General features: G+C 43.4%; 13 protein-coding genes across 13 annotated transcripts in view; 5 read left to right on the top strand and 8 right to left on the bottom strand.

The window, feature by feature from the left end:
* Positions 1-144, top strand: part of BO86DRAFT_374604 (uncharacterized protein) — a gene marked incomplete at both ends in the record, with an annotated part of 4503 nt that extends 4359 nt beyond the window's left edge. Inside the window, one exon of the mRNA XM_025670443.1 lies at positions 52-144. Coding sequence (XP_025533501.1) covers positions 52-144 — 93 coding nt within the window. The remainder of the gene's footprint in view (positions 1-51) is intronic.
* Positions 145-906: 762 nt separating this feature from the next.
* On the bottom strand, positions 907-3042 carry BO86DRAFT_374603 (putative glutamine rich protein; the record flags this gene model as incomplete). The annotated part of the gene is made up of 2 exons (XM_025670442.1): positions 907-2702; positions 2751-3042. 2 exons carry the CDS (start codon positions 3040-3042, stop codon positions 907-909), a joined length of 2088 nt encoding a protein of 695 aa, XP_025533500.1.
* Positions 3043-3462: 420 nt separating this feature from the next.
* BO86DRAFT_272186 (uncharacterized protein) lies at positions 3463-3795 on the top strand (the record flags this gene model as incomplete). The annotated part of the gene is made up of 1 exon (XM_025667229.1): positions 3463-3795. A coding segment is annotated over one exon (333 nt), but the record flags the coding sequence as incomplete, so codon positions are not given.
* Positions 3796-4452: 657 nt separating this feature from the next.
* Positions 4453-6300, bottom strand: BO86DRAFT_384674 (uncharacterized protein). The gene is made up of 5 exons (XM_025670935.1): positions 5796-6300; positions 5030-5744; positions 4924-4985; positions 4710-4875; positions 4453-4651 (listed from the first exon to the last, which is right to left on the bottom strand). The coding sequence occupies exons 1-5, from the start codon at positions 6282-6284 to the stop codon at positions 4500-4502; spliced, it is 1584 nt and encodes a 527-aa protein (XP_025533498.1). The 5' UTR covers positions 6285-6300; the 3' UTR covers positions 4453-4499.
* A 185-nt stretch (positions 6301-6485) lies between these two features.
* Positions 6486-7230, top strand: BO86DRAFT_351530 (uncharacterized protein). The gene is made up of 2 exons (XM_025669435.1): positions 6486-6860; positions 6911-7230. The coding sequence occupies exons 1-2, from the start codon at positions 6585-6587 to the stop codon at positions 7061-7063; spliced, it is 429 nt and encodes a 142-aa protein (XP_025533497.1). The 5' UTR covers positions 6486-6584; the 3' UTR covers positions 7064-7230.
* Positions 7231-7290: 60 nt separating this feature from the next.
* BO86DRAFT_424339 (uncharacterized protein) lies at positions 7291-8373 on the bottom strand (the record flags this gene model as incomplete). Its single annotated transcript, XM_025675453.1, has 2 exons — positions 7291-8078; positions 8127-8373. 2 exons carry the CDS (start codon positions 8371-8373, stop codon positions 7291-7293), a joined length of 1035 nt encoding a protein of 344 aa, XP_025533496.1.
* A 537-nt stretch (positions 8374-8910) lies between these two features.
* Positions 8911-9726, top strand: BO86DRAFT_414684 (class I SAM-dependent methyltransferase; the record flags this gene model as incomplete). Its single annotated transcript, XM_025674858.1, has 1 exon — positions 8911-9726. One exon carries the CDS (start codon positions 8911-8913, stop codon positions 9724-9726), a length of 816 nt encoding a protein of 271 aa, XP_025533495.1.
* Positions 9727-10376: 650 nt separating this feature from the next.
* On the bottom strand, positions 10377-11027 carry BO86DRAFT_6637 (uncharacterized protein). The gene is made up of 3 exons (XM_025677551.1): positions 10707-11027; positions 10640-10657; positions 10377-10587 (listed from the first exon to the last, which is right to left on the bottom strand). Exons 1-3 carry the CDS (start codon positions 10985-10987, stop codon positions 10455-10457), a joined length of 432 nt encoding a protein of 143 aa, XP_025533494.1. The 5' UTR covers positions 10988-11027; the 3' UTR covers positions 10377-10454.
* Positions 11028-11583: 556 nt separating this feature from the next.
* Positions 11584-14793, bottom strand: BO86DRAFT_424334 (patatin-like phospholipase family protein; the record flags this gene model as incomplete). The annotated part of the gene is made up of 5 exons (XM_025675452.1): positions 13643-14793; positions 12714-13586; positions 12612-12663; positions 12536-12562; positions 11584-12487 (listed from the first exon to the last, which is right to left on the bottom strand). Exons 1-5 carry the CDS (start codon positions 14652-14654, stop codon positions 11584-11586), a joined length of 2868 nt encoding a protein of 955 aa, XP_025533493.1. The 5' UTR covers positions 14655-14793.
* A 140-nt stretch (positions 14794-14933) lies between these two features.
* Positions 14934-15688, bottom strand: BO86DRAFT_351525 (uncharacterized protein; the record flags this gene model as incomplete). Its single annotated transcript, XM_025669434.1, has 2 exons — positions 15575-15688; positions 14934-15521 (listed from the first exon to the last, which is right to left on the bottom strand). The coding sequence occupies exons 1-2, from the start codon at positions 15617-15619 to the stop codon at positions 14934-14936; spliced, it is 633 nt and encodes a 210-aa protein (XP_025533492.1). The 5' UTR covers positions 15620-15688.
* Positions 15689-17092: 1404 nt separating this feature from the next.
* BO86DRAFT_6584 (uncharacterized protein) lies at positions 17093-17843 on the bottom strand. Its single transcript, XM_025677545.1, has 2 exons — positions 17709-17843; positions 17093-17659 (listed from the first exon to the last, which is right to left on the bottom strand). The coding sequence occupies exon 2, from the start codon at positions 17589-17591 to the stop codon at positions 17190-17192; it is 402 nt and encodes a 133-aa protein (XP_025533491.1). The 5' UTR covers positions 17592-17659; positions 17709-17843; the 3' UTR covers positions 17093-17189.
* On the bottom strand, positions 17674-18328 carry BO86DRAFT_6592 (uncharacterized protein). The gene is made up of 2 exons (XM_025677547.1): positions 18256-18328; positions 17674-18186 (listed from the first exon to the last, which is right to left on the bottom strand). The coding sequence occupies exon 2, from the start codon at positions 18065-18067 to the stop codon at positions 17756-17758; it is 312 nt and encodes a 103-aa protein (XP_025533490.1). The 5' UTR covers positions 18068-18186; positions 18256-18328; the 3' UTR covers positions 17674-17755.
* Positions 18329-18957: 629 nt separating this feature from the next.
* BO86DRAFT_444516 (kinase-like protein) lies at positions 18958-19961 on the top strand (the record flags this gene model as incomplete). The annotated part of the gene is made up of 3 exons (XM_025676385.1): positions 18958-19555; positions 19607-19812; positions 19860-19961. 3 exons carry the CDS (start codon positions 18958-18960, stop codon positions 19959-19961), a joined length of 906 nt encoding a protein of 301 aa, XP_025533489.1.
* Between the last annotated feature and the right edge of the window lie 171 nt (positions 19962-20132).

Genomic DNA, 20132 nt, shown 5'->3' with positions numbered 1-20132 from the left:
GCTGACTGAAAGGCTGGCTAGAAAGACTGGCAGCTGGGTTTTTAAAAGCAGGCTGACCAAAAGCAGGATGACCAGACTGATAATCTGAGCCCTTTAATGGAAGAGACTGACCAAATGTCGACTTGGACGGAACAAGTGGACTAATATAAGGATAGCCTGAATGAAAACCAGAGCTAGACTGGCTTAACTGGTTATCGAAATAAGACATTTGAGAAGGCATCGAAGATAGAGTTGGACGACGTGCATAAGAAGTTTTGCGTCGTAATATGTCAAAGTGATTTTGACCAAATGACGCAGTTTGGATAGAGCAGCCATTTCCGGGTGACTCGGGCATATTTTTAGGTCTATCAGATTTATTTTCTTTTGCAGGGTCGAAGTCTATTTCTCTTGGTGAACTGGGTTCAGATGAGATAGGGGAGTCTGTAAATAGTTAGCTTTTGGATCAATCTTCATAGAATGATACAGACCTAAAAGAACTGTCCCATCGATGCGGGTCTCCCATTCTTCAAGAAGGCTCTCCATTTTGGATCTTCACACAAATTATTACTGTTAATCCAAGCAGACTACTGAAAATATGATTAAGATATAAGATGTTGGAACCATGGTTTCTCGAAACACCGTGGAGTTTGATCTTTCAATAGCAGGACCGTAGCATTCACTGGCCATTTCGTGGAGTCAATGACAACCAATCAACAAGTAATCCAGTTGCCAAAGAGATAGCAAAAGTATTCTTGTTAGGCTCTATGAGAAACACTTTCTAAATCAATACTAATAAGCTGATATAGGGCTAAATAGTTTTTTAAGCAATGGGTGTTTCTTGAAGTTTGCCCAATACAACGCACAGTGTCAATTTGATTATCGATAGGTAAGTACACTTGAAGAACAAATAGCATGAATCCGTAAAAGCTATAATTCCTCCTCCTCCTCCTCCTCTTCCTGGTCTTCCTCCTCCTCTTCTTCTTCTCTGAACACTGCGCTCTTCTGCTGCTGGTGCATTAGCTCTTGGATAGCTGACTGAAGAATCTGGTTGTGCTGCTGAACCGACATCATTTGTGTCTCTCTTCCCCCATTGAAGAAGGAAGACTGCTCTGCTCTAGACAGCTCTCCCATACCTATGTATGGTTGTCCATAGCCATTAAGCATATTGTTCTTGAAAATCCCGTGTCCGATTCCTCGATTATAATTGTTTATGGGGTTGAATTGGTGTGTTTGACTAGTATGAGGCGGCAGTAGAAGGGAAGGAATTTGCTGAGGCATCAAGACATCCTGTAATCTCATATCACTAATTCCTGAGATTAGTTCGGCTATCAACTTGTCTGCCGTGGATTTGGACCGAAGAATCTGGCCCAAATTGGATCGAGAAACTGCATTGCGCATTTCGCCTTTTGCCGGGTCAATGTGATAAAAGCCCACCACAATGTCCGGTAATCTTGGCTTTATGGAGTTGATGGGCAGTTTGCCAGCAGCAGCAAAGAAGATACCCCAATCGCCACCTTCCGCGACTCTATCTCTCAGATTTCTGATCTCGATCACATCCTGCACCACACTTGGCACGCCTAATCCCTCCGCCTGTTCTACAGCAGATCTCCCACCGTGGTACCCGCTATCAACAAGTCGCCACATCTGATTATCATCTTCTACAACAAAGTTGGCGCAATAGGCACCTCGACGCTGTATAAAGCGTATTCTTTCACCAAGCGATGTATAGCCCGGTTTGAAAGACCCACCCACAACGCGAGCTTTGATTGCAAAAGCTCCGTTGTTGCCTCGTACCACCTGACTCGGATTGCCTGCTTGGTTTGCAGCAAAGCCGGAATTCAGTATAGGACTGCCGTGATCTCCCATACCAGGAACGTTGCTGGAAGGTTGCCAATTTTGTGCTTGTTCCGGGCTTGGGGGTACCAGTCCCACTGGGTAAGCCTTTTCTTTGACCATAACCTGTATCTCTTCTCGCTTAGCGATGTAAGTCTGAAGATCTCCCTTCCGAAAGGCATTGATAACTTCGTCAAATATAGTAATGTACTCCTTGATGTCAAAAGTCATTGAAAATAAGCTTGTACCGCGTTTGTATTTCTTATCCAGCTTGTTTGATTTGGAGTCAAGAATCTTCTCGATACGAGCGCAGAATCTTTTCGAGCTTGGAGGCGTAGATGATAACGAGTTTGTAAAATATTCACCCACCAGCTTCGGCAGGGTATTCCAGAGAGCCTGAAACTCCCCAAAGTGCTGCCAGGATTTAGAGTATAGCTTTTTCCATTCGGAAGGGTACTGATTATTATCAATAAACATGTCTAAGTTGCTTTGCATAACCTTCATTGGATATCTGGAGTTCATGTACGCAATATGTATGGCTTTCCACTTTGCAACAAGACCCGGAACGTCGATAAGGCCGGTATTCGCCTCAAAATTGTTGTTTCTATTTTGTTTCATAATCTCGTTATTGATCTCTTTCAGATCGTTGTATGCTTCTATTCCTGCTCTAGGAAGGCGGTATCCCGGGTCGGGGGAAGGCTTGGAAATCTGAATGTCTGGATTTAGACATGCGGCCTCACATAGAATGAGTAAACTGTTGTAAGCTTTTCTATAAGCTGAGATATGATAGCTCTTTCGGGTTAGATCGCTAGATTCGGGCTTAAGTCCCCCTCCCCCGAAGCGAAATCTGATATCGCCACCTTCGGCCCGTTGTATAGCCTCATTTAGTCCTGAGATTTATTAGCCTAGAGCCTTTCAACTTCTATCATCAAACTCACGCTGAGAAGCCTCGGTAGCTAGTTTCCTATGTTCATCATTGAGGATATGCTTATCTGGGTGAATCTTCTCTCGCAACTGCTTGGCATCAACATCAGCCCCATCAGGCAAGGCTTTCTCAATTGCAAGTGTTATATTTTGTTGATCGGATTCTACGATCGCTTTCATGATATCAATAATATTATCTTTGCTGAGATTGACAGGACTCTCATAATCATCCTTCTTGTCGGCTGTGCCGGAAGTTGTTTCACCTTTGGGCGGTCCATTAATAGGCAAAGGATTTTGAGACTCCATTTTCTTTGAGGATGTTAATCAAACAAACAATAGGATTATTATTATGAGAGAGACTAAAACTGGATTTTCGAATACCTACTCTACATTCAGGCACCTTTATATAGTTTATTTTCCATGGTTTTTATCAATCATGCTATTTGTCCATGGTCTTATGCATGAACCATGGTAAAATATTCCTATATCTTGTGCCCCACCTTTCAAGTCGTATCCTGTGTTACCTGTATCACACTGAGTTTTAGTGGAATACTTCAGATGAATATGCTATACTATCCTATCTTGGTCCTATCTTGCGTGCTCAACGCAGGTGCTTTTCAGTAAGACTCATTGAATATCTGACTAGGACAGTTGACTAATACAGACTAAAGGTTTAAAGAGATTATAGACATTGATCTTGAACAGACAGATAGAAACACACACTATGTTGCAGTCGGCTGTCACAACTCACTTTTATTTCATCCTAATAGAATCAATGCGAACATTGGTGATCAGGTCACATTTAACTTCTGTTCTCTAAATCACACTTTAACTCAGTCAACTTTGGAAAGGCCATGTTCTTCAGTCTCAAAGTTCGACACAGGATTTAATCAATATAATCCTGATGATGTGAAACATCTGGCTCTGACTTTGACTGTCAACACACTCGACCCGCAATGGTTTTTCTGCGATCAGAGCCAGCCCATTTCCCACTGCCATGAGGGAATGGTTTTCGCTCTTAACCCTGGAAATGAGATGGATACTTTCCTAATGAATGCACGATTCTACCAGTATGCTACTGATAAGACTCAAACCAGCATGAATGATATGCAAATAAGCAAGTATGAGCTAATGAGCTATTTCAACCTTGCGACTTCATGTTGTACTAATCTTAATGATAGATCTACTGCTAAAATTATTCCTGCAAGTGCGAGGACCTCGTTTCCCGCAGTTACCAGTGTCTTTCAGGCCATTGCAATCTCTACAACTGTTGTGACCTCAACAAATTATGTGACTATCTGTCCTTCATCGTCGAATATTCACTCTCCCAGTATGAGTAGCAGTAGTGTGGGCTCTATCAAACGTCAAACTGTCTCTTCATCTTCTAGTTTTACAACTGTCCCCATTGTATCTGTTCTCTCGCTCTGTTTGGTTATCATGTTGAATTTTCATTGATTTTCTATGCTTTCAGAAGCGATATACCTACTCCTGACCAGAGCCGGGCTGCGAGCAATGCTATCCCGATGAACACTGGAGTAGATGACTAGCTAGTTACTATGTTCGTAACAGCTTCAGCCTAATTGCAGATAATTAATGTATGAGATCTTTTATTCATATCATAAGTTTAACTCTCTATCACTAGGGTAGTATATTGAAGCATAGATTTAGCGAAAAATGATATAGTATTTATACCATCAAGAACACAAGAAATAATCTCTGCATTTCATATGCTGCTTTCTCCTTGCCTACAGCCCTTGACTGCTTCAGACCACCCCTGCATATTTTGTCTCTTTTCTAGAGGCCAATAATCGCCCACTTTTCTCAGGCTGGAAATCATGCTCATGCAAATCAACTCGTTGAGCGGAATCCAAGACCAAGTCTCGAACTTCGTCACGTGTCTTCGAGTCGGAAGAAACTAAGGCCATGTTATTACTATATTATCAATTGCTTCCAAGGAGACGGGCAAAACAAACTGATTACTAATGCCTTGCCGAGAGATTCAGACAGTTCTTTGTCCATGATGCCTCTAAAGTCGGGTTTACCATAGAATGCTGCCCCTCGACGTCCTAATTTGACTCTCTGACCATCACCATGGCTTTCGTCGGCTCGACGAAGAATATATAGGGTATAGTGAAGTACCTAAGTCATCTGTCAGTGGCAGAATTAGTAATAGAAGCCAAATCATACCAATGTTTTTGAGTCGTCGCTAAGAAGCTGATCCATCCATTGGTAGATCCAATCTTCATGACCTGTATAATTTAGTGGTATTCCAGATAATGGATAGAAATCCTACTCTCTTGCTCAAGCTCCCAAACAATAGAGATGCGTTTAGGGGTTGTGAGTCCTTTTAAATGCTCACTCTCCACTTTCAATTGCCGACTAAGAAGCTCTTTGGCGTATGGTAGCTGTGCTGCAACACCTATTCCTGTTGCTATTAGGATAACACTGTCATATTGTTTAGTATCAATACATTGGCCATAAGGTCCATCTATCCACACGCGAAGGTGCTCATGGCTAGAGGATGCTAAGGCTCGAGTAAAACCTGACTCAATCTTGGCAAGAACGGATAGAGTTATTGCTTCACCATTAGGGCCCTCCTCCCACCAAACGATACTGAAAGGATGCGATTCGGCGAATGATAATGCTCTCACTGCCGGTATGGTCAAATAGACATATTGACCTCCCCGTACCTTCCAAGGCCGTGCCAATGTTAGAGTTAGTTTCACCGCATCCTGATATTTGATAAGTTCCGCAGCGGCTACTGGCCGACCAGCGACCAAGTTGTAGTAAAACTGTCGTAGGAAGTATACAATGTATGTAAGCACGGAGATTCCCAGAGCAAAGTATAGACAGAATGCATCGAAGCCTTTCTTTTCCTCCAGATGCAACCAAATCATGACCGATGCCATGATACTAAGAAAATTATGACCTTTGAGAAATATTTCGTACGCCCACTGGCGGATCAAGGGAAGAAAGAATAAAGTTGCTGAGCTCAGAGTAATTGCAGCCTGCATAGAATTAGTCAACTTCTTGTTGGGAAACTGGACAAAATACTGAACTATAAAACCGTTCCGGTGAGATGCCTCGGCTAGGTCGAAGGAGTATGTACGCACGGCAAAAATAATATGCACTCCGCATTGGATAAGAGCCATCCAACCGAAAGCACGATGAAACCTATTGTAGGCTGACAGCGATAGGTTGAAAAAATGCGCGCCAAAGCTAAGTTGCGGAGTCCAGAGTGCGGGTACTAAATGTAGTAATGCCAGGGAGCCAGCCCGAGACCGAGCTGCACCAGCGCTGTTGACGCCAAGGATGTTGCAGATCAAGGTACCACTCCAATGCAAAATATGTATAAAGGCCGCGCCCCGACTAATAGGAGACCAAAACAAGCTTCTCCGTACAATGTACGGCAGCACAATATACCTAGTAAATAGATAGAAAAGAGCTGGGTTCAATAAGAATTTGAGTATGAATAAGATAAAATGATGCAAGAATAGGAGTCCAATCGCGCCCGATAGGAAATAAGTGTAGATCATCAGTACGTTCATGGTTGGAAGAAATCTGGTATAATGACTCTAAACTATTCGATTTAGCAGCAAGTGCATTCTTATACTTTTGATCAACAACATACCACGATTTTCAAATTGCCGCCGATGCTTGTTTCAAGCGATCATTTAAAAATAGCATCCGCGAAACGCCGCCCTTAAAATAAAACACGAGACCATGGTGTAAGACTTTTCATCACGAGTAATAAATACCTGCAGTCTGTCCATGATTATGGGGCCAGATCATGGAATTATTTATGATCTCTAACTACGATAAGCCACTCTTCACACAAAGCCGAGACCATGCCTTACGAAGTTTGGAGAAAAAAGCGCTTGTCACGAACTCATGATGTGGACCCGGTCAAGAACACCAAAGCTGAGCGAGAGAGATTTCGCCGAGGCTGGGCGGCGATGTGCAAAAAGGCAAATGATCTCTATCTAGATGGGATCGAGAATGGGCGTGATCGCCGTGTTTACATGGTCATTTATGATGTACGAAAAAATCGACAAGGGAAGGGGAAATATACGTCCTTCAACTCTCATCCTCGAGAATCCTGGGTTCCATCTCAAGACGAAGTTGTAAGAGACCTTAAGATCCTGTACAGAGATTATGTACTAATTCAAGTCAGGATGAGCATTATCCAATCACCAAGAAAGTGACACCAGCTGATTTTGGCAACAATCTCGCAGGAAAGCCAGGGGCTGGAAGGTTGCAGAGCCTTTCAAAAGGTCGACAACGCCTGTTCAAGATTTCCAAGCCGCCACTTTGGGCTTATAGTTAGGCCCATTTGTGTTGATTTTTTCTACTTTTTTTTATTGATCAGTGAACATGTATCTGATAATACAGCATGCCTCATATCATATGAACCACAATTCTTTCAAAATGATTGAGCTTGGTACTGAATTTGAAGTCGATGATTGTTATTTCATTCAACTATTGTGATTAGAGAAACCACTGACTGATCCGGCCTTGTTTGCACACAACTCAACTTGCCACTGGCACTGTAAATTATAGTAACCATAACATACGTTGATCTCTTCCGCAGCAATGCGCTTTGGGTATCCCAGGTCTTAACAAGTCCAAGAATGTGGACAGCTCATACGGGCCTATGATGCCACTTTCACCAACTAGCTGGACATTGCAGAACCCGATACAACGAAGAGTTAGACGATTAGTGTCTAAGAAAGTGCCCAATGCAACATGACTGACTGTGATACAGCATAATATTAGCTGGCGCAAGCTTGGTGTTGCGCTAGAAATGGCTTCTAGGGGGAAATAACGATAGTCACCTTCCAGAACTACCTCTTTCATATGGCAAAACAACTGTTGAAGAGGTGTTGCGAGCATCCTGGTATTCAAGCAATTCCAGTCATGTCCCCAGAATAGAGAGAAGTTTGAAAGGCGGAGGGTGATTGGATGCAGTCTCGAATCCTTAGCATTTGACAAAGCCCGTGTAATAACCAGGGCATGGTGCTTAAATGTATTTTCTCTCATTTCTAAAGCCGGAACTTGCCACTGGTGCAACAAGTCGTCAATGCTATCACTGAAACCGAGGCTGAATTCAAATTCTGACGGCAGGATTTTGAACGCATGCGTGAGTGCGTGAAGGTCTGTATGATTCTCAAGAATAAGGCGCTGTTCTCGACAAACACGGCTGATTTTGGTATAAATCCAGAAATAGGAAGAACCATTGCCTGAATCTGGAGACAAATCACAGTCGCGTAATTGTTGGTTGACATAGTCCTCAGGAGTGAATATCTTGGATTTGAAATACTGAAAATCTGTTACATCTTTTTCTTGTCAGTAATCCTTTATGAATATGATCAAGACAAGGTGCATCATACCTGGTCGGATAATATCTGGAACAGAATATCTGAAGCACCGAACGTAGGGAGAAATATTTGATCTATTGAAGCGAGAAAGATTTCTCAATCCCTCTTTTGAGAATTGGAATTCCACACGTTGAAAAAGCAGAGGAATACAAATATGGCGCAACTGCCTGTTCACACATGAAAGGCTTTTTATGCCTGAAAATTCGAGACTTGTAAGAATAAGAAGAATAATTTCAGTAGGAATAGTGTCTAGGTGCATTGCATCAGTATCATTCATTTAGAAGTGTAGAAAGACTCTGATAGCTTAAGTTAAATCAATCTTAGGTTGATGATTGGAAAAGAGAAGATTCTTAAGAGTTCTCAGTATGAAGATCGGAGTCGAAAAACTTGGCTAATGCTTCTGGGTGAAAGCCCTCCAAAGTCCTGTAGCTGATCTTAGTATAGCGGCTACTCACCAAATCCAGTTTAGAACGAGATTTTCCTGCGCTCGGCTGTAGAAAAGTTATCTAGTCGACCTTGGACCTGTTGTAGAAGCAATACAAAATCATAATAACCTGTCTCCCAAAACTCCTAATTCAAAGTTAATCCTATGATACGGTCAGAATGGCATTGAATACTCCAGAGCGAGGGATCATGGCAATCAAAGCCATAATCAACACAGATCAGCACAATATTCAAAATCCCCAGTAGGTTTTTCTTTCATGCCTCATTATCATAGCCTAGACTAACTCTACGAATCAGACATACTTATCTAGAGAATGGTCGCACATACCCTAGACATAATGGAAGCGATTATATGCTTCCATGCGATGAACAAGAACAGGACCGACTCGACATGCTTCACAAAGTGTTCTTAGTAGTCAAGGGATCGGCGAACATCTTAGTCTCTCCACTCCCCAGGACTGGCAGAGTGCTGGACTTGGGATGTGGAACGGGTATTTGGGCACTCGATATGGCTAAGAAATACCCAAATGCCATAATTACAGGAGTCGATATCATGTCTACGCAACCTGCGAATTGTCCTCCGAACTGCTTTTTCTTTTCCCCCTTCGATTATGAAAGCCCAAGAGCTTTAAGAGCTGAGTCATGGGACTTAGTCCACTTGCAACAGGGTTGCGGAAGTGTTTCTTGTTGGCCGACACTCTACAAAATGGTTCTAGATTGTTTACTGCCAGGAGGGTGGTTTGAACAAGTGGAGATTGATTTTCAGCTTCAGCTGACACAGCGCTCGAAAAATGCCACAGCTCTCCAACATTGGTATCACAATATTCGACGCGCTACCGAGCTTTCTGGTCGCCCTATCACCCATGACTCTGCAAAAACGATTAAACAGCTCTACAGCACTGGTTTTACGGAGGTCCGGCACATATGTATGATGCTTCCACTCAACCCATGGCCTAGAGACGAACATTTAAGGGAAGTTGGCAAATGGTACAGTCTCGCGCTATCGGAAAGCATTGTAACATTGAGTCTCGCGCCTTTCAGTCGTGTATTTAGATGGCGGCTGGATCAGATTATGGATATTGTAGGAAAGGCGAAAGCAGAAATCGTGGATGAGGACTTGGAAGGATTCAATTTGTTGCATGTATATATGGCTCGGAAGGCGATATAAGTTTTACAATTCAGCCTGTCTCAATGCTTGCGTGCATCCATTATAACTTATTTACAAGAACGCTATTTTGTGCTGATTCTTGGGGATTACTGCTCTAATAAAGATATACCATGTATAATTTTGAAGATGGCCAGCTTTTCTAAAATCTTGGGATTCGTCACCCTTTACGGCTTCTTTCCCTGCTCTTCCTGGCAATTTGAAGTCATTAATGAATGAAAACGATTGCTGACATGGGCAAAGACATATCCAGTCGACGGGGGTGCCTTTGACTTGGTGCGGAAGTAGCCAAAAATCTTCTGTTTTCTCTCAATAGCTTAACATGTTCAAGTATATATGCTGCCATCCTCAAAGGGCTTAGCACGAGAAACAGAATATGTTGAGATAACTAATGTTCTGCTGATTATTAATGTTCCGAGGTACCTATACTATTCGCGATTCGGCTCTTCCCGACTAGCCTAGTAAGGTTTAGCATGAGCAAGAGAATGATCAAACTTATAAACATTGGTTATACTAGGATACCGCGTCTGGGCATCCGCCAATCAGCTTGCATGAGTTTGCGAACTAACTCCAGCAAAGCTTAGCATGAGAAAAGATATGTAGTACGGAGCAAAATTGATACCATCACATGTATTTACATAGAATCACCAGTACTAGGATAGAGCTTTCATCTGATACATCATTCAATCCAACAAAGCGTAAAAAAAAGAGAATCCAAAGGAATAATCCTATCATGATTCAAACATCCGGAATTCTGATTCGGTTGCTGAAGCCGGTGGCTCTCCTAATTTGTCAAGTGCTTCTGTGACTTCCAGTATCCAAGGACGCAAGCTAGTCAAATAAGACCTGAGTTCAGCCACCATACTAGCAATTTTAGATTAGCCTGGGTATTCATTTTGAGAGCTGCGATCTTTACCTTTTGAGGGAATTGACCCTAAGCCACGATTAGCTATGCTGCAACATTTGATTGGGAGATACCATACTCAGATTCTAGTCGCTTGACATAGTCTTTCACACCCTCCATTTGCAAACCATCCGAGGGGATTTCGTGCTCATCCACCTCAGGAGTGCTGGCCTGAGACTCTGCCAATGATGGTAAGGAAGGGAAAAATGAAAGAGAAGATTGTGTGTATTCATTCATCGAGAGGTATGATGGGTCAACATCGTATCCAAGGAGGGGCATGGATTCGTTTGAGGGCAGGTCATCCAGACTTTGTAAGAACTGTATAATATCTTCATCTGTATAAGGCAATTGCTCGCTCATCTTGAGAAATCTGTGGGTATGTGTGTTATGTGTGATGTGACCTTCAGAAATGTCTGAGCTCTGAATTTAAGTAAATCAAGACCATGGGTCCACGGTCATGATCTAGTAACTGTGGAATACTTGGGAAAGGAAGGCGGCTATATCTGGGCCCGCCCACAAGGAGAAATTGCCACTTGGTTGGACAGAAGTGGTTGAAAATAGATCGCTAACCATCATTGCCCTATTAATAGGGGCCTGCCTTCGTATTATGGGGCATCCTGTGCATAAATCAATCAAGACCACATTTTACGGGAAATGAGGGACAAGGACATCCCCAGGAAGGACGGTGGCACCGATAGCCAGGTTCATATACTTTTCTTAAGCCAACCATGCTCAACACACTAACAATACTTAGAAACGCATGAATGCTAATTCTCGCCCCGACGGAAATGACCAGTTGAACAAAAATACTGCCTCAGATGATGCGAACTCCACAATTGCTTTATTACAGAGGGAAAATGAGGAGCTCAAGCGGATAATAGCAGATTACAGGTTTACTATTACCAGGTGTATCAGAGCCCTGGGAAAGACTATGGATAGGAGGGAACAGTGAAAGCTTAGGGATCTTCCTGGATATCCATGTACTTCCTCTTCTTACCACCCTTCTGTTTACCTGCTTCGCAACCATCACAATGTATTCCGGAGGGTATATCGTGGTTAGTGGCACCAAAATGATTATCCAATCCTTGTTGATCCACAAACCATTGTATAGACTTGGGGAAAGCACTTATTCTATGCTTCTTCTTGCCTTGGCGGAGGGAGATTGTGAATACCTCGTCCAAATTACGGGCATAAAAGTATACAGGACACGAGTAACACTGACAAACTAGGCAAATATCTCGTGGTGATAGACCAAGACCAAGGTTTATGTCGTCTTTGTAAAATATTGATTCAGTAGTGTCCTTCGAATAAATGCGACTGATCAAAGCTTGGGCTGGAGCACGGCAACGAATGTAACCGGTACAGTAGTAGAGCCCCGTTCGAAATTCAGGCGCAGCCTTTAAAGTGAAATAGAACGACGTGGCCAATAGAACTAAGGTAGCTGCCTCTGTGTCATAGGAGAAAGTAGGTTGAATTCGAGCCCAGCTCTCTAGTTCTGCCATGCTTTTGGTATCCGTCATGGAAGGGGCGGAACCTGGAAAAGTAGTGTCAAATCGAAAGTGCTCTTGGCCTAGAGCCAGCAATTCCCTTGATGCGTGTTTTCCATCAAACGAGCTTATGAAGGAGCGATAAATACGTGGCATCCAGCCATCAGCGAAAATATTGCGGAAGTGAGATGCCGCCGAGGAGGAATGCAGTGTTTCGGACCCAGTTCCGAGAGATATCACGATGTCAGGTTGAGAGAAAGTTGGCCATATACGTTTTGATTCTGCGAACGCTAGCTGCGTGGGATTATTGTGTCTCCTCATCCCACCGTCTTGAAAAGTACCCACACCCGGGATGTCAATTGTAGACATGTAACTAGCAGGTCAATTAATACGCCGACTTATCAAGACATCAGAGACTTACGGTGGAGCAGCTGCTGTTGCACGAGCTCTGTAGAAATTTAGTACTTTTAAATTGTAAATTAGACCATTAGACTTACACCTGCCACAAGAACGGCTCATCCCTCACACTTGGGCGGAGGCGACTGTATGCTGTGACTATTAGCCTGGAGAAGCTTCCCGCCAAGAATGAAGAAAAATACCGGATTGCATCTTGTGAGAAACCATGCCGTTGTAATTAGTGAATATAAAAGGACTAGCGTCGTCAATAGAACACGCTGTAATTGCTACCTTAGTAGCAGATATTGTTGATTTTGGTGAATCGAACATCTTTCCTGAGCCGAAATGCTCGCGAAAAAGATCATCTAAGAGATCTGTACTGTATGTTGCATCTGACATAAAAAAATTGAGTAAACGCTTCCGACGGCTCTGAAAGAATCGTTTAAGCATGGTTTTGAAGGCAATTTTGCAGCTTGCGATATCCAGCTTGAGCATGAAAGCGCTAAGGACTATTAAGCCACCAGAGCTGGTACCTGTGGCAAAGTCAATCATGTCCTGCAGTACAAGGTCTTCGCCTAAGGCGTCTTGAAACATCTGGAGGCATTCAAGAGGTATAATGCCTCGCGGACCGCCCCCATCAATGCTCAAGACTCTTGCCGCTGCTGTTGGAGGTTTCAACTTGATCATAAGAGACCGTGCTTTCCGACAATAAAGACAATTTTGAATGGTGAATGCATGATCTATGTGTGGGACTTTTTCTCCATAGATTTCGGTACAGGTATCGCATATAGAGTGGCCACATGACATGACATGCTCTGGAGATCGCCGAATGCACAGGAGACATGTCTCATTAGACATGATAGAGAGCCAGTATCCTTCGAGGCTCTGTAGATGCTGGCGGTGGATTTGTGAGGATGTTCTATCCTCATATTTCATAACATTGAAAAAAGCCTGGAGATGATATTCGATACGGCTGCATTGTAATTGTGCCAAATCATCAGTGCTATAAACGTGGCGCAATGCTGTATAACACGCGTCACGGTACAAACCACGAAAAACTGTTTTGGGACAGAAGTCTGAAGAGCATTAGCAAGTATTTTATATTACACAACTGATATTATGAACAACTGACGATGCATGCCAGGTGGGTAAGCATCCATTAAAATGGCCGAGGCGATATAGGAGGCAAGCCCGTCATAAGGAATTCGGGATTTACCTCCTACTGTGAGGAATGCGGTCAAATGAGCCGTAAAGGCTCCATCCAACGGATTCTGTTCCCTTGCAGCTGTGAGATAATTGTAAGGCCTCACCAATATAGAGGTCGTCTGTCTAAGTTTGCTATCAAAAAGAGCGCTTAAATGATAAGCAGAAAAATTCATGCAATGATGCTCTCGCGCTTGGCGAGCATCTCTGAGACAACGGGAAACATCCCTTGCAAGTGGGATGTGGCGAGCATCGGAAGACAATTCTTCCGATGAGAGTCGGCTAATTTGAATGTCCGAAAAAGCGGGAAGATCACCGAGGTCCAGAAAAAAGTCACTCTCGTCAAGAAGAGTATGTGTGATGCTGCTGGCGTCGCCTTCAAGAACAATCAGGACGCGTGGGCTAACCGCCCGAGGTGAATTAGATCCTAACCCAATCCTGTCCCATAATCGTAGCAGGCTTTGCACAGCCGTGAGACCTCCGATGTCATCGGCAAATATACAGATAAGATCAACAAAAGCAAATAGAACTCGCGAGAGGACGAGGTCGTGAGGGGAAAAGTCTGTGGCTGGCCAGTCTACCGGTATGCGATTATCGGGGTGGCAAATTCTAGGAGTGACGAATGAGGATGGCATTGATCGACTTGTGGGATCACAGTCAGCAAAGAACCGCGGCTGTGCCGCTTGGAGTGAGCGGTTATCTGAGCGCAGGTTGATTGAGCGCTGGTGGCGTTGGCTATTTCGGTAGTTACTCTTGCAAAATTGTCGCAGAGCCTCGTCCTTGCGCCGTCGGCCCATGAAAAATGTGATTTGGGGTACCTGCTCGCTTGGTCGAGGTAGTTCCTGACTCAATCTGCCCAGGCGCGAACCAGACACCAGTTCCGGCCATGGTCTGCCTTGATTATACAGTTCGAGCCACGCTATATGATCGCACCTTGACATTCTGAAAATTCAACAAGGTCACTTGTGCTTTTACCTGGTAAAGATAATCCATATTATGGAATTATGGACTCTCGACGTTCTTTAAAGTACAAAAAACACCATGGTTATGATACCGTGGCATCTTCAAACGTGGCATTCAGGCCATTGTCTGATATGCATTTTTATGCTGAATACTTCTATCACAATCTGATTTAAGTTCTAGTAGGTTTTTCATGCACGGCAGTACTGTAACCAGTTAGGTGTTGTTTATTCATGTCTGAGTAGCCTGTCTGTAGATTACTATGCAGATTTCAATGTTGCGATACGCTTGTCCTGCTCTTCGATGATTTTTCTGTACTTTGCTTCCATCTGATCTTCAAGGTCGAGTATAACATCCGTTATCTGCCGTGAGCGATCTCCCTTCACAAGCATGCTGTCCTCTTCCAGGAGCATGGTATCGACGATAGAATCTATCAGATGAAACTTTCTTTGTGTCCGATCAAGCTCTAATGTCAGATCATGACACTGTCGCTTTTCAATGTCTAGCATCCTTTCAATCTCTTCATGCGCAGCTTTCAATCTGAGCATACTCTCTTGCTGTAATGCAATTGATGCTACCAGTCTTTGTTTGTCTCTCCTCTCCAAATCCAAACAGTGCTTTGTATAAGCGTGGTCTGAGCATTCTTCCTCAAGCCTCTGCTTGTGGAAATTATTAGCCGCAGTGAGATCTTGCAAGGTCCTATGCTGGGTGTTGTGATCGGCTTCCAGCTGCTGGAAGGCAGCGTTGTTGACAGAAGACTGGCGAAGTACATGTCGCAAATAGACGATATGGTTTCGATAGAAGGAGACTCTATCACCTGTAGGTGATCCAGGCGCGAATAGTGGTTCCTTTGCAAGTTTCAGCAATGTGTAATTTTAAATAGCAACCACAGTTGACCTACATTTTCTATGATGGATCTTCGTCCTTGCGGAATATCGTGATTCATAGTGGCTCGTGTGCTTGAATATTTGATTTCTTGTGAAGACTGAAAGCAAGTGCCAGGTTTAGAGAGAAGGCAGCTGGAACTCGGAGATAAAATAGACGGTAAAGGGCGCCCCTAATATCTCACTCTATCGCGTTTTAAGCTAGAAATCGCCTCTATCTAGTCCACCAGTCGGTAGTATCAGTAAAGTAAGAAAGTGATGACTTGACTAAAGGCGCTATGATAAAAATGGTTTAGAACGAGGAGTGGATCGCATCGATAAACATTGAGAGCAGTGCCTAGTGATACAGCTTAAACTATCACCTTATAGAACATTTTTTAATTGGCCACGATTGGCGCAAAATAAACTATTACAATGTTATCCAGAGCCTACCATAGCATACTTGCGAATTTGACTGCGCCGCTGATTTGCGCCGCTTATATACCCTGGTCGTCGAAGAGCCTTGGAGGCGGCACAGCTCCCCAATGACCTCAAGGATAGCAGTATATAAGTACCGCAGAACGATGTTTCTCTGAAAACAATGAGTCAAAATCATGGCGAGAGTGGCTTGGACCCCGGAAGAAACTGCAATCGCTATAGTCTTCGATATGTGGGGCATCGATCATGAATTGATTGCCAGGCTCATCACGGAGCGATGGTCTATACTCATGGGTGTGAGTCCAAATGACTCCGTATCCCAGTATGGGCGGACTACAAAAGCATTAGAAGCCCGACTAGAGCGCATTCGATTACGAAGCCCCGTGCTCTGGGATGGGCAGGAATGGAATCCAGATGCTGTTAGCGAATTCCTCTTCTCCACAGCCGATAATGACCTTGTTTTGAATTTATTGGCACTATCGGCGGCCGATGCTCATAGGATAGCCCAGGTAATTGTCGGTCAGATCCATATTATAAACACTACTTTAATCATTTAGCTGTCCTAGGATCCAAGCGTCACCCTTGGTGCTTTCAGCAGTTTGACTAGCCAAGCTGATTCTAACACCAGAAATTGAATACTCTCCTGACCTTAGTAAGTTTAGCCTCCCTTCGAAGCACATCCTCTGATTTTTGGAAAGACAGTAATCAATAGTGGTGAGGGGTGGGAAGTTGAGGGATAGGCGGCCATTATTTACTTCGCGTCTGAAGGCGTTCCGCTTAACTCTATTGTTGCTATTCGCCACCAAAGAAACTTCCTTTGGATTTAAAATGTGGTGAATCGTAAGCTGAATGAGCTAAGGAGAAACTGAGTTCACGGAAAATAATACAGTTGGAACTCGCAGATAGTCAATCACTACTTGGATGAGATGGAGCAAATATGCAGTACAAATGTTGTCAGTGGGCCTATCGAAGAATGTTATACAGTATGCATAAAAGTCTTTTGCCAAGTATTGTCTTTTTGATCTATCTTCTCGGGTTCCACATGTAAATGCGCTCATCTTAGTTCAACCAACAAGGTTTGCAGAAGCAGCACAGACAATCATCATCCAAAATATAGAGGTTGTCACATACATTTTAGCAGTTGATTTTCTGTGCTTGTAATGCAAAAGGCGGATTAGATGGTGGAATGATGGCATTGTCCAAACATAAGTATTTCTAGATAAATCGCAGCTTGGTTCCTCGCACAATAAATTTCGTCATGAAGCAACCTTTGTGTGTCTTGTCACAACATCTTAAATAAAGAAGATTCTGCTGCTCTTGCTGCTCATCTGCGTCTCCAATCTGGGATAGATAAAATCCTCTTGTTGGCTGTCTGCAGTAAGGACAGCAAGGTCGAATATCTTCTGAAATAAGTCTTGCCTTGGCCTGTGCAAAATCACCATTTGTTGCACGGTAGACATATTGATGAAATGTTTCTTGGAAGCAATCGAAGCACCACGGATGGCCGCAGTCGAGTACGATATCAACTGCGTTCTGGTAGCAAATCTTGCATTCAAGCAGTCCAAGTCGATGATCTCCCTGTGCAGTATGCTTGGATTTGCATGAAGTGCAATGCATGGAAAACTCATCATCGTCATTGTTCTCTCTCTGTTCATCATCTTGAGATTCAAGTGTAGCCACGTTTACTACGTAATGTAAGCACCATGCCCATGGCTAGAGATAGATATTACATACCATCACTTGCCCCAGATAGAGAGAGAGTTGCATAGCCGTCATCGTCATCAATCACAATCGGATTCTCTGTAATCGGTCAGTGTCATATCCGGCCGATTTGAGGCGATAGCCGGACCTTTAGAACTCCCTGGTAGGAAATAAAGATAATCAGGCGCTCTTGACATCTTCAGATATAGCCAGACACAAGCCCAGTACAGCACAATAATCGTAAAACAAGTGTAGATAAATGACGCTTGTGAGGGTGTTCTCTCTACTTTAAGTAGAATCCAGAGCACAAGTACGTCGGTTTCGATAAGGAGTAAGCATGCTGTGCAAAGAAGCATAACCACCAGGTTCGGATGACCACAGGAACGGCTCATCTTGGAACTCAGCGAGATAATAGAGTCATGAGTGGGCTTCGTGTTGTGGTCTACCTATTCAGGCGGCGAGATTGCCATTATGGTAAGACCTACCGTGTGGTCTTGCATGGTTCAGAAATCTAAGCACATTAATCAGTCTTATGACAGGACGTACCGTAGGGCGCTACTCCCGGTACGATCAGATCTACCAAATGGAACTCCATGCTTTCTGAAAAGCATGGCTAAGCGTCAAACCATGTGAATAAATTGGCCATAGGATAAGTCTTACCGTGGGGTCAAGCTAGCCACGAGGTACTACATTATTTTTAGTAAACATAGTAGGACGGCTAACCGCTTGGTTGTATTATACGTAGGGCGCGCTTCACAGTACGGCCAAACCCGCCACAGGGTACCGTAGGTTATCCAGATTAGGTTTAGTTCGAGGTTCGCCTGGTCGTATCATCCACATAATTTAGTGGACCACGCGGTCATACCTCCCCTACAGTACACTCTTTGTTCAAAAGACTAAGAAATGATGTCAACCCTGCGACTGCAGCTTCCCTGCGGCTGAGCTTGGCGCAACTAATCACACAACACACAGACTTTTCAAGAAAAGCTACAATTAGACTGACAGCTTGCAAGTCAAACTTATGCAACTAAGCTTTATATACTATACATGGTATACCTTTCAAAGATTATAACTTTCTTATTGATTTATGTTGTTTCTGAGATACCCTATGGAAACTTGGTATACATGGTACATCAAGAGTGCTAGGGATTTGGTGATGGAGAACATGAGTGGAGAGCATGGTTCAGGTTGAGTAGACCATGGTCTTCGGGTGAATTTAAAAGCCTGTCAAATGGGAAATTTATTAGCATAGTACCTAAGCAATTGACTTCTTTTTCCAAAAATGAACAAGGATGCGACAAAAGACTCAGACAAGAGCCGCTTGTCTACATTTCCGCGGACAAGAACAGGGCAACAGATTCTAACAAAGAGAGTGATAGCCAATCTCGAACCATCTTGGGATAGCAAGCGGCATGCCAAAAAGCTTCAGAAAGACTTACAGGAGCCCTCAGCAAGATTGCAAAAGGAAACAGCAGATCCATGGGAACGTTATGAGAAGTGCTTCAAATTAAACCAGGCTGGTGAGGGGTATCTTGTCTTTGCTAAGAATGCCACCTTTAAAGAGGCTATAATGAAAAAGATAGAGATCCCTGGCAAAGACGTGCTCTCAAACCTTACTACCGCAAGTCATAAGAATCTTGTGCAATTATACGAGGTCTTATATCGAGAAGATACATTGTTCCTCTTCTACGAAGTTATGGACGTGTCCCTAAATCAGGTTTTTGCAACCCCTCTTGGACGAATGAGACTTTACGAAGTGGCAGCGTTCTCTCATGATATACTCTTGGGCCTGAACTATATACACCAAATACATCGAATCAGTCATGGAAACATCAATTCGAATAGTATTTTGTTGGCAACTAATGGTTCAGTCAAGATCGGTAAGTCGAGTGCTCAATTTTTGTGTCATGATCTAAGCTAATAACCAATAGCCAATTTCGGCGAGAGTATACTACACATTCAAGACCTAGAGTCACATCAGGATGATATCCGATCACTCGGAACTATGATAATCGAATGCTTAGAGCCCCAAACTTCTCTTCAAAAGGAGGATTGCTTGAGGTCGAAGACATGGGATCCAAAGTTGATCAACTTTATTGAGGCCACCAAGCAAAGGAGTGCACATTATCTCTTGAAGGTTTAGCAGTTCCTCCCTTTCATATTGGCATTGTCTGATCGTCCTAGGATGACTTCCTTCAACTCTCCCCCGGGTCGCCATGTCTGAAACCGTACATTCGACTGGCGCGGGAGCTAGCTAACAATCAAGTCGAGCTCCAAAGAAATTAATCATATCGGTTTGATATGAAAAAGGTCCGAAGTTGGCATAATTTCGATGATGAGTAATGGTGAATTCTATATTGAATCACAAATGGATAGCATTTTCCAATCGATTCATTAATTCAAAATAGTATATCTCGGCATTTAAACGTCTCTATATCAAAAGTTGTGTCTGCATAG

The sequence above is a fragment of the Aspergillus japonicus genome (assembly GCF_003184785.1).
Source record: "Aspergillus japonicus CBS 114.51 unplaced genomic scaffold BO86scaffold_1, whole genome shotgun sequence".
NCBI lineage: Eukaryota > Fungi > Ascomycota > Eurotiomycetes > Eurotiales > Aspergillaceae > Aspergillus > Aspergillus japonicus.
Note: the sequence above shows the minus strand (reverse complement) of the source record. Positions and strands in the feature narration are given on the sequence as shown.

Excerpts from the sequence above, each read along its gene's own strand:
- BO86DRAFT_384674 (XM_025670935.1), bottom strand. The coding sequence starts at position 6,284 with ATGAACGTACTGATGATCTACACTTATTTCCTATCGGGCGCGATTGGA. Across the intron at positions 5,745-5,795 it reads CTCACCGGAACGGTTTTATA|GCTGCAATTACTCTGAGCTC; the intron begins GTTCAGTATTTT and ends AATTCTATGCAG. Across the intron at positions 4,876-4,923 it reads GCGACGACTCAAAAACATTG|GTACTTCACTATACCCTATA; the intron begins GTATGATTTGGC and ends CAGATGACTTAG.
- BO86DRAFT_351530 (XM_025669435.1), top strand. The coding sequence starts at position 6,585 with ATGCCTTACGAAGTTTGGAGAAAAAAGCGCTTGTCACGAACTCATGAT. Across the intron at positions 6,861-6,910 it reads TTCCATCTCAAGACGAAGTT|GATGAGCATTATCCAATCAC; the intron begins GTAAGAGACCTT and ends AATTCAAGTCAG.
- BO86DRAFT_6637 (XM_025677551.1), bottom strand. The coding sequence starts at position 10,987 with ATGAGCGAGCAATTGCCTTATACAGATGAAGATATTATACAGTTCTTA.
- BO86DRAFT_6584 (XM_025677545.1), bottom strand. The coding sequence starts at position 17,591 with ATGCATTGCACTTCATGCAAATCCAAGCATACTGCACAGGGAGATCAT.
- BO86DRAFT_6592 (XM_025677547.1), bottom strand. The coding sequence starts at position 18,067 with ATGAGCCGTTCCTGTGGTCATCCGAACCTGGTGGTTATGCTTCTTTGC.